General features: G+C 39.8%; 1 protein-coding gene and 1 long non-coding RNA gene across 5 annotated transcripts in view; one reads left to right on the top strand and one right to left on the bottom strand.

The window, feature by feature from the left end:
- LOC129148806 (uncharacterized) overlaps positions 1–14,328 on the bottom strand; it is a 54,674-nt gene that overhangs the window by 14,232 nt on the left and 26,114 nt on the right. The window lies entirely within an intron of this gene.
- Positions 1–14,328, top strand: part of GSPT1 (G1 to S phase transition 1) — a 40,993-nt gene that overhangs the window by 9,074 nt on the left and 17,591 nt on the right. For 3 of the 4 annotated variants that reach the window (XM_008141583.3, XM_008141581.3, XM_028145507.2), the window contains exons 2-6: positions 7,926–7,967; positions 8,085–8,126; positions 8,870–9,097; positions 10,563–10,596; positions 13,102–13,179. In XM_008141583.3, the coding sequence (XP_008139805.1) occupies positions 8,105–8,126; positions 8,870–9,097; positions 10,563–10,596; positions 13,102–13,179 (362 nt within the window). In that variant the 5' untranslated portion in view covers positions 7,926–7,967; positions 8,085–8,104. The remainder of the gene's footprint in view (positions 1–7,925; positions 7,968–8,084; positions 8,127–8,869; positions 9,098–10,562; positions 10,597–13,101; positions 13,180–14,328) is intronic. The other variant, XM_008141582.2, reaches the window with a different exon arrangement.

Raw genomic sequence — 14,328 nt, 5'->3', positions numbered from 1 at the left:
CTTTATGCATGTAAAGTATAAAATACTGCATTTTTGTAAATCTAAGAGTTGGTTCTAGAACTAGGTGGTCAGTTATATGTACTTTTTCATTTTGAAAAGCTCACAGTTTGGGGGCTATCTTATTAGGTAAGGAGGGGGAGCTCATCATACTAGTTGTCTCAATCTTTTTCCTGTTTTAAAATACTTGTACATCATAACTTACTTTTATTGACTGACTAGAGGCCCAGTGCACAAAATTCGTGCACAGGTAGGGTCTCTAGTGGCTGCCGGCTGTAGGCTGGGGCTTCCCTTCCCCTGGCTGCCTGCCACTGCTGCTGGCCAGCCTCTGTTCCCCTGGCTGCAGGCCCTATTGCCAAAGCCTGCCATGTTCCTCGCCACCCCCTGGTGGTCAGCACACGTGTAACTCGCGGTCTGCGCCGGGACTCCGGCTCGTAGGGACAATTTGCATATTAGCCTTTTATTATATAGGAAGGATTTTCAACAGGCTGTTTGAGGAAAGGCTCTTGTATAACTTGGAAAAGCCCAGCTGAGTCTGTTATGTCTGTATGTTAGATGGTGGTGATTACAGTATTTCATAGGGTTTTGATGGAATTTAAATGAGAGCAAACAGCACATAAAAGTTCAATAGAGCCCTGGCTGGTTTTGCTCAGTGGTTAGTGTCAGCCCGTGAATCAAAGGGTCGAAGGTTCAATCCCTATCCTGGTTGGTGTGCATGAGGGAGGAAACCAATCGATGTGTCTATCTGACATCAATGTTTCTCTCCTCTCTCTCTCTCTCTCTCTCTCTCTCTCTCTCTTTCTCCCTTTTACTCCTCTAAAAATCAATGGAAAAAAATATCCTTGGATGAAGATTAACAAAAACAAAACAAAACACCCCAACAACATTAATTAATATAAATTAATATTTGGCAAAGGAGGCAAGAGCATACAATGGAGTAAAGACCGTCTCTTCAATAAATGGTGTTGGGAAAATTGGATAGGTACATGCAAAAAAAATGAAACTAGACTACTAACTTACACCCAAGAATAAACTCAAAAATACTTAAATGTAAGTTGTGAAACTATAAAATCCTAAAGGAAACCATAGACAGCAAAATTTCAAACTTCTCTTGGAACAATATTTTTGCTGATATATCTCCTAGGGCAAAGGAAACAAAGGAGAAAATAAACAAATGGGACTATATCAAAATAAGCTGCTGCATCAACAAAATGAAAATGAACCCACTATATGGGAAAACGTATTTGCCAATGATACATCTGATAAGGGGTTAATGTCCAAAGTATATAAGGAACTCATTCCACTTAACAAAAGGAAGACAATCCAATTAAAAAATGGGCAAAGGATCTAAATACACAGTTCTCCAAAGTGCACATACAGAAGACCAATAGACATATGAAAAAATGCTCAAAGTCACTAATCATCCAAGAGATGCAAATTAAAATAACAATGAGGTATCACCTCACACCTGCCAGAATGGCTGTCATCAAAAAATCAACAAATGACCAGTGTTGACGAAGATGTAGAGAAAAGGGAACCCTAGTATACTACTGGTGGGAATGCAGACTGGTTTAGCCATTATGGAAAACAGTATGAAGTATCCTCAAAAAATTAAATATGGAACTGCCATTTGACCCACTGATCCCACTTCTCTAGGAATATGCCCTAAGAAACCTGAAACACCAATCAGAAGGAAAGTCTGTACCCTTATGTTCATAGCAGCACAATTTACAATAGCCAAGATTTGGAAATAGCCCAAGTGCCCATCAGTAGATGAGTGGATAAAAAAGCTGTGGTACATTTATACCATGGAATACTATGCAGCAGTAAAAAAGAAGGATCTCTCACCCTTTGAGACAACATTGAGGGACCTAGAGAGTATTCATGCTAAGTGAGATATTCAGTCAGAGAAAGACAGGTATCACATGATCTCACTCATGTGGAATCTAATGAACAAAATAAACTGATGAACCAATTGGATCCAGAGATATGGAAACATGGAACAGACTATGGAATCTCAGAGAAGGTGGGGGAGAGTGGGTGGGTGGGGAGATATTAACCCCTGGACACAGACAAATAGTGTGGTGAAGGCCTGGGGTTGGGAACAGAAGTGGGCTAGAATGGGTCAATGGGGAAAAAAGGGGACGAAAGTAATACTTTCAACAAGAAAGATAGATAGATAGATAGATAGATAAACAAACAAACAAACAAACAACCAAAAACATTAGTTGGAGTTAGGGTCACCCCCGCATCCAGCATTGTATCGATTTGTGAGAGCTTGGTATCCCTGTCTGGCCATAATAGATACTTGGTAACATGCTGGTAAAATTTAGTTGATACTCAGTACACGTTAGGGTATGAAGACTGTCGTTTGTTAAATATTTGATAGGTGCCAGAAGTTATTTGTCACTAAACAAAGGTGTTTTTTTTTTTCTCTTCATTTAATCCGTTCAATAATCCTGTCAGGTGATTGGCACATAATTTCAATGAAATAATTACATCTTACAACTTGTTAGTGACAAGCCATGATTTAAAGTCAGGAATCAGCTCAGTTCTAGCCTCTTTTGCTACTACATGCTACTACCTCTTCCATCTCTAGGGTGGCATATGAATTTTATTCACTTAGCATTGCCTGGCTTTATCTCAAAATTGAATATTTTTTCCTTATCCACAAACTTTGCTTTGAAATAGGAAAATGAACAAAAGTTAATCTCTTTTATGTCTGAAGTACAATTCCTATTCCCTTCTAAACCTAGTTGAAATGATTTCTGCCTCCTATCCCCCCGCCATTTCTGTGACATAGGTTGGGGGTCATCCTAAATCTTTCACTCTTTCTTCCTAATCCTGTTAGATGTTGCATCCATTATCTGTGCACTTAATCTCACCTCTAGTTTTATTGCTCAGTTATCATAATGGCATGCTTCCTTGTAGTAGTGATGCTGGTCTTTCTGCCTGTAGTGTCTTTCCCTCTCTAGTTCTTCTATATACTACCATAGAATGATCTTCCTAAGTGATACTTGATATATCACTTCTGTCAGAAAGCCTTGATTGCCCTTTACCTTTTAGGGGCAGAAAATTGCTTTCTTCAACACTTGTTGTTATTAAAGGTTGGGTCCAGTACCTTTTCTTGACTTTTATAGGTGTTAATACTTTCTGGCAGTGGTTTTATTTTATTTTTTATTAGAATTTATTGGGGTGATAATGGTTAATAAAATTATATAGGTTTCAGGGGTACAACTTTATAAAACATCATCTATATATTGTATTGTGTTCACCACCCCAAGTCAAGATTCTCTCCATCACCATTTAACCCCGCTTTTACCTTCTTCTATCCGCCCCCCATCCCCCTCCCCACCCCGTAGTGATTTTTAAAATGAGTTTTGCTGGTTATGAATTATTTATTTATTTTTTATATTTTATTGATTTTTTTACAGAGAGGAAAGGAGAGGGACAGAGAGCTAGAAACATTGATGAGAGAGAAACATCGATCAGCTGCCTCCTGCACACCCCCTACTGGGGATGTGCCTGCAACCAAGGTACATGCCCTTAACCGGAATCGAACCCGGGACCTTTCAGTCCGCAGGCCAACGCTCTATCCACTGAACCAAACCGGTTTCGGCATGAATTATTTTTTTAAGTAAATATATTTATTGATTTCAGAGAGGGAGGGAGAAAGATAGAAACATCCATGATGAGAGCGAATCATCAATCAGCTGCCTCCTGTACATCCCCATACTGAGGATTGAGCCCGCAACCCTGGCAAGTGCCCTGACTGGGAATTGAACAGTGACCTCCTGGTTCATAAGTCTATGCTCAACCATTGAGCCACACCAGCCAGACTAATTATTCTTTACTAGAGGCCTGATGCATGAAATTGGTGCAAGAGTAGGCCTTCCTTTCTCCAGCTGCTGGCACCGGCTTCCCTCTGGCACCCGGGACCCGGGCTTCCCTTGCAGCCCCAGCTTCGTCTGGAAGGACGTCCACATGTTACGCTTTTATTATTATAGATTACTTTGTGTGTAGGATTCATGTGACTTCAAATTCTTTGATGTCTTTTTGTATTTTGCAGATTCTTTAAAGCAGGGGTACTTTCATATTAGAGTATCATTTAAGTTTATCAGGTATAAAAAATAAATTTAAGCATAGTTGGGTAACAGTATATATCTCTTCTAGTGATGTCATAGGTAGATTTGTGGTGTGGAAATGGGATTTTGCTTGACCTTAGAATTCTAACATAGGGCAAAATTGGCATCCTTGTAATTGCCTTTCTGAGATGTAAAGGCCTATATATAGTTGGAGGATTTTATCTGAAGTACTTTATTTTGTTATCTAATATATTTTATTTGAGGATCTTTTTTTTAAATTTAATAAATCTTTGTTCAGATTATTACAGTTGTTTCTCCTCCCCCCCATAGCTCCCCTCCACCCAGTTCCCACCCCACCCTCTGCCCTTACCTCCCCCCCCACTGTCCTCATCCATAGGTGTATGATTTTTGTCCAGTCTCTTCCCACACCCCCATACCCTTTTCCTCCTGAGAATTATCAGTCCACTCCCTTTCTATGCCCCTGATTCTATTATATTCACCAGTTTATTCTGTTCCTCAGATTTTTAATTCACTTGATTTTTAGATTTACTTGTTGATAGATATGTATTTGTTGTTCATAATTTTTATCTTTACTTTTTTCTTCTTCTTCCTCTTCTTAAAGAATACCTTTCAGCATTTCATATAATACTGGTTTGGTGGTGATGAACTCCTTTAGCTTTTTCTTATCTGTAAAGCTCTTTTTGTTTTTGTTATTTTTTTTGGGGGGGGGGGTGGTGGGAATTGCTTTTTTTTTTTTTTAAGTATGAAATCATGGAGAGCCACCTTTAAATATATTTTATTGATTTTTACAGAGAGGAAGGGAGAGGGATAGAGAGTTAGAAACATCGATGAGAGAGAAACATCGATCAGCTGCCTCCTGCACATCCCCTACTGGGGATGTGCCCGCAACCAAGGTACATGCCCTTGACCAGAATCGAACCTGGGACCCTTCAGTCCACAGGCCGAAGCTCTATCCACTGAGCCAAACCGGTTAGGGCTGTGAAGCTCTTTATCTGACCTTCAATTCTGACTGATAGCTTTGCTGGATAGAATAATCTCGGTTGTAGGTTCTTGCTATTCATCACTTTGAATATTTCTTTTTTTTTTTTTTTTATCATTTTTTACTTTGAATATTTCTTGCCACTCCCATCTGGCCTGCATAGTTTCTGTTGAGAAATCAACTGACAATCATTCGTATGGGTGATCCCTAGTCGGTAATTAACTGTTTTTCTCTTGCTGCTCTTAATATTCTCTCTTTTTCTTTTACTCTTTGCATTTTAATTATGATGTGTCTTGATGTGGTCCTCTTTGGAATCCTTTTGTTTGGGGTTCTGTGCGCTTCCTGTACTTGTAAGTCTATTTCTTTCACCAGGTGGGGAAATTTTCAGTCATTATTTCTTCAAATGGGTTTTCAGTGTCTTGCTCTCTCTCTTCTTCTGGCACCCCCATAATTCTGATATTGGTATGCTTGAAGTTGTCCCAGAGGCTCCTTACACTATCTTCATATTTTTGGGTTCTTTTTTTCTTTCTGCTTTTCCGGAGGAGTGTTTTTTGCTTCTTTGTATTTCAAATCTTTGACTTCATTCTTGCGTTCCTCTAGTCTGCTGTTGGGTCTCTGTATAATATTTTTTATTTCAGTCAGTGTATGTTTAATTTCTAGTTGGTCCTTTTTCATATCCTTGAGGGTCTTGCTAAATTTATCGGCATTTTCTAGGAAATTCTTGAAAAACCTTATAATCATGGTTTTGAACTCTATATCCAGTAGTTTGCTTTCCTCATTTCTTTCATTTGTGACCTATTTCTTTGTCTCCGCATTTTGGCTGCTTCCCTGAGTTGGTAGGGTAGCTATGTGTGCTAGGTGTCCTCTGTGGCCCAGTGGGTAGGCCTCCCCAGTTACCTGAGGTGGACACTCTTGGTGCACTACTTTGTGTACTGTGTGTATAGCCGTGTTGTAGTTAAGTCTTGATTGTTGTTGGTGTCACTGGGAGGAATTGACCTCCAGGCCAGTTGGCTGTGAGGATCAGCTGTGTCTACGCCTGGGAGAACTTCTGTACTGGAGACAGCCTTATGAGATAAGACTTGCAAAATTGCAAAAGCCTCTGTGCTCAGCTTGGATGGGGCAGAGTCTCAGAGCTGAGCAGACAGTCTTGGCTTCCCGTCAGCCCTGCCCTATGAGGCCCCTGGGTCTCAGTGTCCCTCAGTAATCGCTGCAAGCACCTCTGAGAGAAAGCCGCCCTCGAGTTTCGCCCGCTGCCAGACAGTCCAGTTTCTCCCCCAATGAATCTGGATTCCCAGATTCTCACCCGGAACTGGAGTTCAGCGCTGTCGGGTGTTTCTGGTTCCCTCCAGCTAGAGAAAACCAGCGGCACACTCAGCAGTCAGTCCTCTCTGCGGCGCACTTGCGCGCGCCCCTCCAGACCTCTTCCTTTCGCGGCTCCCCTGAGTTTCTGCTTGACAGTCCAGATTCCCCTCGTAAGAGCCTGGGTCCCCAGGGGCGCACCCGGAACTGGGGTTCAGTGCAGTTGGGAGTTTCCGACTCCCTCCTGCTAGGGAAAGCCAGCAGCAACCTCAGCAGTCAGTCCTTTCTGCGTGCACTCACTTGCGTGCCTTAAGACCCCTGCCCTCTGCGGCTCCCCCGAGTCTCCATGTGCCTTTCTCTCTACCTGACAGTCCAGGCTCCCCCTGTATGAGCCTGGGTCCACAGGGTCTCGCCCAGAACTGGGGTTCAGTGCAGTCAGGAGCTTCCTTCTCCCTCCCGCCAGAGAAAGCCAGCCAGGCACTAAGCTGCCCTTCCTCTCTGCGTTCGTCTCCATACCTCAGCCTTTTGCAGCTCCTCTGATTCTCCGTGAGCTTTTCTCTTTCTTTCTAGTTGTAGAATTTCCACTCAGCCAGCTTTCCTGTGGTTCTGGATGATGTCCGTTCTGTCTTTTAGTTGTAGTTTTGAAATTGTTCTGCGGGGCAGCAGTTTAGGTGCTTACCTATGCCGCCATCTTGGTTTCCTTTTTCTATTTGAGGATCTTGATGATAATCTTACCTTATAATAGACAAATATGCAAATTGACCGCACCTTCGCTACGCCCAAGCCACGCCCATCAACCAAGCCACGCCCATCAACCACGTCCACCAGGAAACTGTTGCAGGGATGCTGGGGTGCGGCGGAGCCCAAGGCCCGGAAAGCCGCCCCAGGCTTTCCGGGCCTTGGGCGCCAGCGGGGTGCCTGCTCGGATAGCAGGAGCGAGCCGACCTGGGGGTCGGCTGGCTCCTGAGATCCGGTAGCAGGGACGCTGGGTGCAGCCGAGCCCAAGGCCACCGCCCAGGGCCAAGCCCGGACCCTGAAAGAAGGCAGAAGGCGGTGGCCACAGCCAAGGCCTGGGTCCCCGGTGCCGGCAGAAAACTGGTGCAGGCAGCCAGGTGAATGAAGGTCTATTGCACGAATCTTCGTTCAAACGGGCTATTAGTGTGATTATAGATTCTTAAAAAGGGCTAATCATAGGCTAGAGGAATTTAGTAAGGGTTAGAGAAGTAATGTGTATTTGTTGAGCAAAATTTTATAATTTTTAATTTTATACATTTGATCTGTGCTGGGCAACAGATTGCTTTTATAATATCTGTGAAGGAAAAGTTTATGGAGCAAAGTAAGAGAATAAGCATTCTTTTATGAATATATTTCAGTTATTATTTTTTAAAGTAGGTTAAACAGAGACTTCTAATTGGAGTACCTGAGTTAGTCATTGATCTGAATTATTGAGATTTTTGTTGTGTTTTGAACTTTTGTTTTTAAAAATGTAAGTAAAATGGATATATAGATCTTAATTTTTAATAGGACTTATTTCTATTAAACAGCGCCTGTGGAACCTTCTCAAGAGGAACAGTCGTTGAGTGAAGGTAATTTTCTATGATGTGACTCTTGTACTATTTAATTTGAGAAAACAAGTTGTGTAATGGTGTGTAAAGCTAGATATTGCTTTGTAAATATATATTATATCTCAATTTCTTGTCTAGGTTCAAATTCAGCTGTTAGCATGGAACTTTCAGAACCTGTTGGTAAGAAAATTTCTGACCATATTAATACAGTAATAAGAAACTCTTTCACTCTCAAGATTTAAGGTGCAAATGTAAGTGTTATGATTATTATAATGCCTACATTTAAAACTGACATTGAGTCTTTGCTATGAAGATTTGGACATTAATACTGCTGTGATAAATTTAGTGTTGCAAATATAAAAGAACTGAATGGAGGAATGTTCAAGTCAGTTTAAATAGTTGTATCTCTTCCAATTAGTTGGTGAAATTTTTTTCTTTCCTTTTGTAACTTTATTACTCTTAAGGGTTTCATATTCCTAAGGTGATTAATAAACTTGAAGCCAAAGTTATTACTTGCAGAGGAAAAAGAAAAGATCTTCTAAATTCTTTCACACTTTTCCTATGTTCTGATTTTAAAATTTCCCCTTTTTCTACTGTCAGGACATCTTAACACTGGAATAACAGGGCCGTTAAGAAAGTTAGATCTCCTGCTTACATGTTGTTTGTCCTAATGAAAATGAAGCTTTGGTAAAATAGCAACTCTCATAGTATCTGAGTCAAGCTGTGATGTCAGCAGTGTGGCCAGCTTGATAGCTATTATCCATTTCTCCTGTTAAAGAGATTTTCTTGCTTACGTGTCACTAGGCATTAGGAAATGGAGCTAAATATGCAAAGTTCCATTTATTGAAAGCACCTATGTTTTAAAGTACCTGTATATGTTACAGGTCTTTTTTAGAATACTGAATTAAAATGCCTTCTTTCAGTAGAAAATGGAGAGACAGAAATGTCCCCAGAAGAATCATGGGAGCACAAAGAAGAAATAAGTGAAGCAGAGCCAGGGGGTGGTTCCTTGGGAGATGGAAAGCCCCCAGAAGAAAATGCCCAAGAAATGATGGAGGAGGAAGAGGAAATACCAAAACCTAAGTCTGTGGTTGCACCACCAGGTGCTCCTAAAAAAGAACATGTAAATGTGGTATTCATTGGGCATGTAGGTAAGTTACTCATAGCTATGATTGGGTACATAAAAGAGAACATCTTTTTTTAAAAAATTATTTTTAAAAATATATATATTTTATTGATTTCAGAGAGAAAGGGAGAGGGAAAGAGAAACATCAATGATGTGAGAGAATCACTGATTGGCTGCCTCTTGCACTCCCCTTACTGGGGATCGAGCCCACAACCCAGGCATGTGCCTTGGCCAGAATCGAACCTGGGACCTTTCAGTCCGCAGGCTGGCACTCTATCCATTGATCCAAACCAGCTAGGGCAAACAGAACATCTTTTTAATAACTTGTAGATGTTTTGTGAAACTGAACTGTAATTTGCTAGATTATTTAGCTGGCAGAAAGTTGTCAACAAATATTTTGTTCTCAAAGGGTGGGCAGATGAACAATTTAGTAATGGTATGGAAGCTGGAAGAAAAGAAGCTTCAGTATATTTTTATATAATGCGTAAATTAGCCTTTGATGATAGCTGAGCATATTATGATATCTTAATATCCTAGGGAATGTGCCTTTTCTATGTGTGAATTAATTTTATTGTATTAGCTTTACTATGTAGTTTAATGTTGTGGAATATGAGAATTAGTATAATAGGTTGCTGATTTAGCAACCCCTAAGTCCCCACCCATTTGATTTACTTAGATATTTAATCAACTAACCTATCCCCAACATTCTGAGAAGAAAATAATACAATTACGTGTCCTTTTTTCTCTTCCCTTTATCTCCGCCTTCCCCTGAATATGATGATACACCCTTCTACTTTTTTAGTAGCAAGAACTCCTTTGAAATTTATATAGGAACACTAATGTCTACTAAAAGTGAAAGGCAGACTACTTAAATGTAGTCACAGCTCTTGGCTATTTTTGCTGTCCTCTAAAGCTTCTTTAGGGGTTTTTTTTTTCTTTCTTAAAGTAGGTTTTTTGTTGTTGTTTTTTAATATACATATTTTTATTGATTTCAGAGGTGAAGGGAGAGACAGAAACATCAATGATGAGAATCATTGATTGGCTGCCTCCTGTATGCCTCCTACTGGGAATTGAGTCCACAACCTGGGCATGCGTTCTGACCAGGAATCAAACTGTGACCTGTTTCATAGGTAGATGCTCAACCACTGAGCCATGCTGGCAGGGCTCCTTTATGTAATTTATATTCATTTGCTGCCTGGCTCTTAGCTTAAGGTCAGGGTGTAATCTGTTTAAAAATCGTTTTTTTTGTTCTTTATTAGTAAAGTAGTTGTAAATCATTATCAAGCTGTTAGGGGGACTTAGTAGCTCCTTTTTCCAAGAGAAGAAGTAACCAATAGATTCCTACAGTTTCTGTTGCTTTTGCACGATTTAATTATATAGTACAGGCTAAACCATATCTTCATAATTCTGTTACATGTCTGTACTGGTTGGCTTTTTAAAATATTTTTTTATACCTATGCTTTGTATATTGTTGATGTTATTACTTTTAGATGCTGGCAAGTCAACCATTGGAGGACAAATAATGTAAGTATATTTTTTTCTTATATAATAGAGTTAACTCAATTGAATGAATTTTGGGAATTGTTAACATTCATAAAATACAAAGGAGATAAAACAGATCACCGCAAGTTAAGAAAAATTAATAATAAAATGACATTACCTGTAGAGAAGGCTGTAGTGATTTTTGCAATGTGATTAGTATTTTCTGATGGATTATAGGCCATCACTAAAATTCTTTCGTTATCACTGTCAGACTCTCATGTAACATGAATTGAATATATTTCTGAAAATTGCCTTTTATGTTTTTTATAAAAACTAATAAAGAACCAACCCTCACTTACAGGAAATTTTACTCTTTGTATATAATTTTCTTGGAAATAATAAATACCAGGTCTTGAACCTGGTGCATAAAGAGAACTGGCTTTTCCTCATCATCAACTCCTTAAATTTATGTGGATTTAATTAAATATAAGGTAGTCTGGCTAACATGCTAAGATAATTTTTTATCATATTATATAAGCTATTAAGATATGAAGACACCATGGTTGGCCTCCAGGAACATATTTTAGTATTGAAAAATCTTTTAAATTCACTGGTCCTAAATATTTAATTCCTCTTAGATTAGACCCATTTTTTTAAAGCTGTCATCAGAGGATCTAGACTCTAGAGGTTATATCATCGTCTTGCCCTGTTAAGTAATCTTAATTGATAATCTTGCCAATTCTCACTTCTGAAGCTTCCCCAACAGACTCTAAAACAAGTATCCTCTTCTAAGGCTCTACAGATAGATGTGTTGGGCCCATTTGATTATGTGTTTTAGAAGAATGTATGTTTTTTGCTTATGGGCTATCCTTTTCATTGATATTTCACTGGGATTCTATAATCAAATGGTTAGAAACATGCACTACAGATGACTGCACAGAGAACCCCATAGAGATGAAAGCCAGAACTGGAATTCCTAAGGAATTATTTTAAAATAATCTCACTTTGAGAAATAATATATTTAAAATATTAAATATTGAAGTGTATTAGTAAGACTTAATTGCCTAGATAACACTGTTGGAATCATTTTTATATAGCATTTACATTTGCTTTTTAAAAGAAACTTTTATTGCTTTGGCCAGTGTGGCTCAGTTGGTTGGGTGTCATCCCATGCTGCAAAAGAGATTGCTGGTTTGATTCCTGGTAGGGTGCATGCAAGAGGCAACCGATGTTGAGCTCTCACATAGATGTTTCTCTCTTCTCCCTTCCTCTCTCTAAAAATAAACTATTATAAAATAAAAAATAAATAAATATAATAAACTTTTATTCTGAATTAATTTTAGACTTTAAAGAAAGGTTGTAAAAACAATACACAGTTCCCATACACCTTTCACTTGGCCTACCCTAATGGAAACATCTCATATAACTGTAGTATAATCATTAAAACTAGAAAACTAACATTGCTATAATACTATTAATTAAACTACAGATCTATTTGAATTTCACCAGTTTTTGCAGTAATGTTTTTCTGTTCTAGAATTCCATTTTGTGTTTAATTATTTTGTCTCCTTAGTCGTCTTTAACTTGCAACATTTTCTCAGTCTTGTCTTTTACCACCTTCATAACTTGAAGATTGCTATTCGGTGCATGAAATTTGTGTACTTGGGGGGGAGTTCCTCAGCTTGGCCTGCGCCCTCTCAGAGACCAGGAGCCCTCGGGGGATGTCTGATGCAGGCCTAAGCCTTCAGTCGGACATCCTTAGTGCTGCCGCAGAAGCCAGAGAGGCTCCTACTACTGCGGCTGCACTCGTCAGCCGTCAGCCCCGCTTAGGGCTTCTGGCTGAGTGGCGCTCTCTCTGTGGGATCACACTGACCACCAGGGGGCAGCTCCTGCGCTGAGCATCTGCCCCCTGGTGGTCAGTGAGCCATAGTGAAGGGTTGTTCTGCCATGCAGTTGATTTGCATATTCGCCTTTTATTATATAGGACTAGAGGCTTGATGGCCGAAAATCATGCAAGAGTAGGCCTTCCTTCCCCTGGCTGCCGGCACCGGCTTCTCTCTGGCACCCGGGACTCGGGCTTCCCTTGCAGCCCCGGCTTCGTTAGGAAGGTCGTCCGGTCTAATTAGTATAATACTCTTTTATTATTATAGATTCTTCAATTGGGGTTAACTGATGTTTTTACAATAACACTGAGGTTGGGCATTTTGGGCAAGAATATCATCAAAGACGTGCTCTTCTTAGGGCATCCTGTTGGGGTAAAAGATATTAATATTCAGTATGTTTTATTTATTACTGGTGATGTTTGCTAAAAATTACTTGATTAAGGTGTTACCAGGATTTTCCACCTTAAAGTTATGATTTTCCCCCTTTATTTTGTGGGAGATAATTTGAGACTATGCAAATAACTTTTCTACTGAAAGTTCCCTGATTCAAGCATCCACCAGAGGTACCTTTACTTCATTATATTTAGAGTTGAAATTCCTTTTTAAGTGATTTAAATTTTTCCTAATTTCATTGAGTAACTTGTGTTTCTTTAAATGTTTTCAGGTATTTGACTGGAATGGTTGACAAAAGGACACTTGAGAAATATGAAAGAGAAGCTAAAGAGAAAAACAGAGAAACTTGGTATACTAAACTTGTATGATACTATAAATTACTTTTAAGGAAATGCTGCCCATTTACTGCTTTTGTAGTCTACTGAAATGGTATATATAACAAAGGAAGTTTCTTTCCCCTCATACTATGTAGTAGATCATTTCCCAATGACTTCAAAACTTGCACAGAGAAAGTTTGGAAACATCCAATAATAAAAAGCTTGTTGAATATATTCTAATTGGGCCATTTAATTGGGCCATTATCTAACCACTATAAAATTGCATTTAAAGTAACCAGGAATAGAATATGTTACAGTGGAATTTGGGGAGAAAGCAGGAAACATCATAGTACTTAGCACATGATCATTAACTATGTAAATAAACAATGGAAAGAAAAATAATTGAAGGAATTATTGACAATAATTCCATTGAGTGGTCAACTCTTTTTAGTTTTCTAACCTTATCTATTTTAAAAGTTAAGCTTATCTGAATGGGGCATTGGTGTGTTTTTTGTTGTTATATTGCTCTGTAAAGGGAAAATCCTAATGAGTATATACTATGAAATACAGATAAGGTACTTTAATGCCTACTATTATGGATGAATTGAACTTAAATAATTTTTACATGGCAAATAATATTGAAATAATTTTAGCAAGTAACTATTGCTCCCAAGTGGCAGGTTAAACAGCCTTCATGTTAAAAAGACATCCTTAGACAGCCATTATTTGTATTATATTTTGTGACAGATGATTATAAAAATGAAATATAGAGGAACTTATTAACTCACTAGAGGTTCAGTGTGCGATTGAAATCGTGCGAGGAGGCACCCTGCAGGGGGCCTGGATCTGCGCCTGACCCGCGTAGTGCTGGCTGCCATGTTGTGTACACTGGGGTGGGGGGACGTGCTCCGAGCCATGCAGCAGCTGCTCAGAGCACGTCCCCGGCCGCCACGTTGTGTCCACTGGGGTCGAGGCAGGTGCTCCTGTGTGTTATGTGTCCGCTCCGGCCTGCCCCCAGCCCCAGCCTCCCTGTGGCCGCTGGGGCTGGGGGTGGCCCCCCCCCCCCCCCCGCTCCTCTGCACGCGAAGCTCCTCCTGAGTGGTGACACCCAGCTAATTAGCATATTTCCTGTTCATATATATAGACTAGAGGCCTGATGCATGGAATTTGTGCAAGGGGCT

This window comes from Eptesicus fuscus, chromosome 4 (assembly GCF_027574615.1).
Source record: "Eptesicus fuscus isolate TK198812 chromosome 4, DD_ASM_mEF_20220401, whole genome shotgun sequence".
Lineage (NCBI taxonomy): Eukaryota > Metazoa > Chordata > Mammalia > Chiroptera > Vespertilionidae > Eptesicus > Eptesicus fuscus.
The sequence above is the reverse complement of the archived record's forward strand: the minus strand, read 5'-3'. Positions and strand labels throughout refer to the sequence as shown.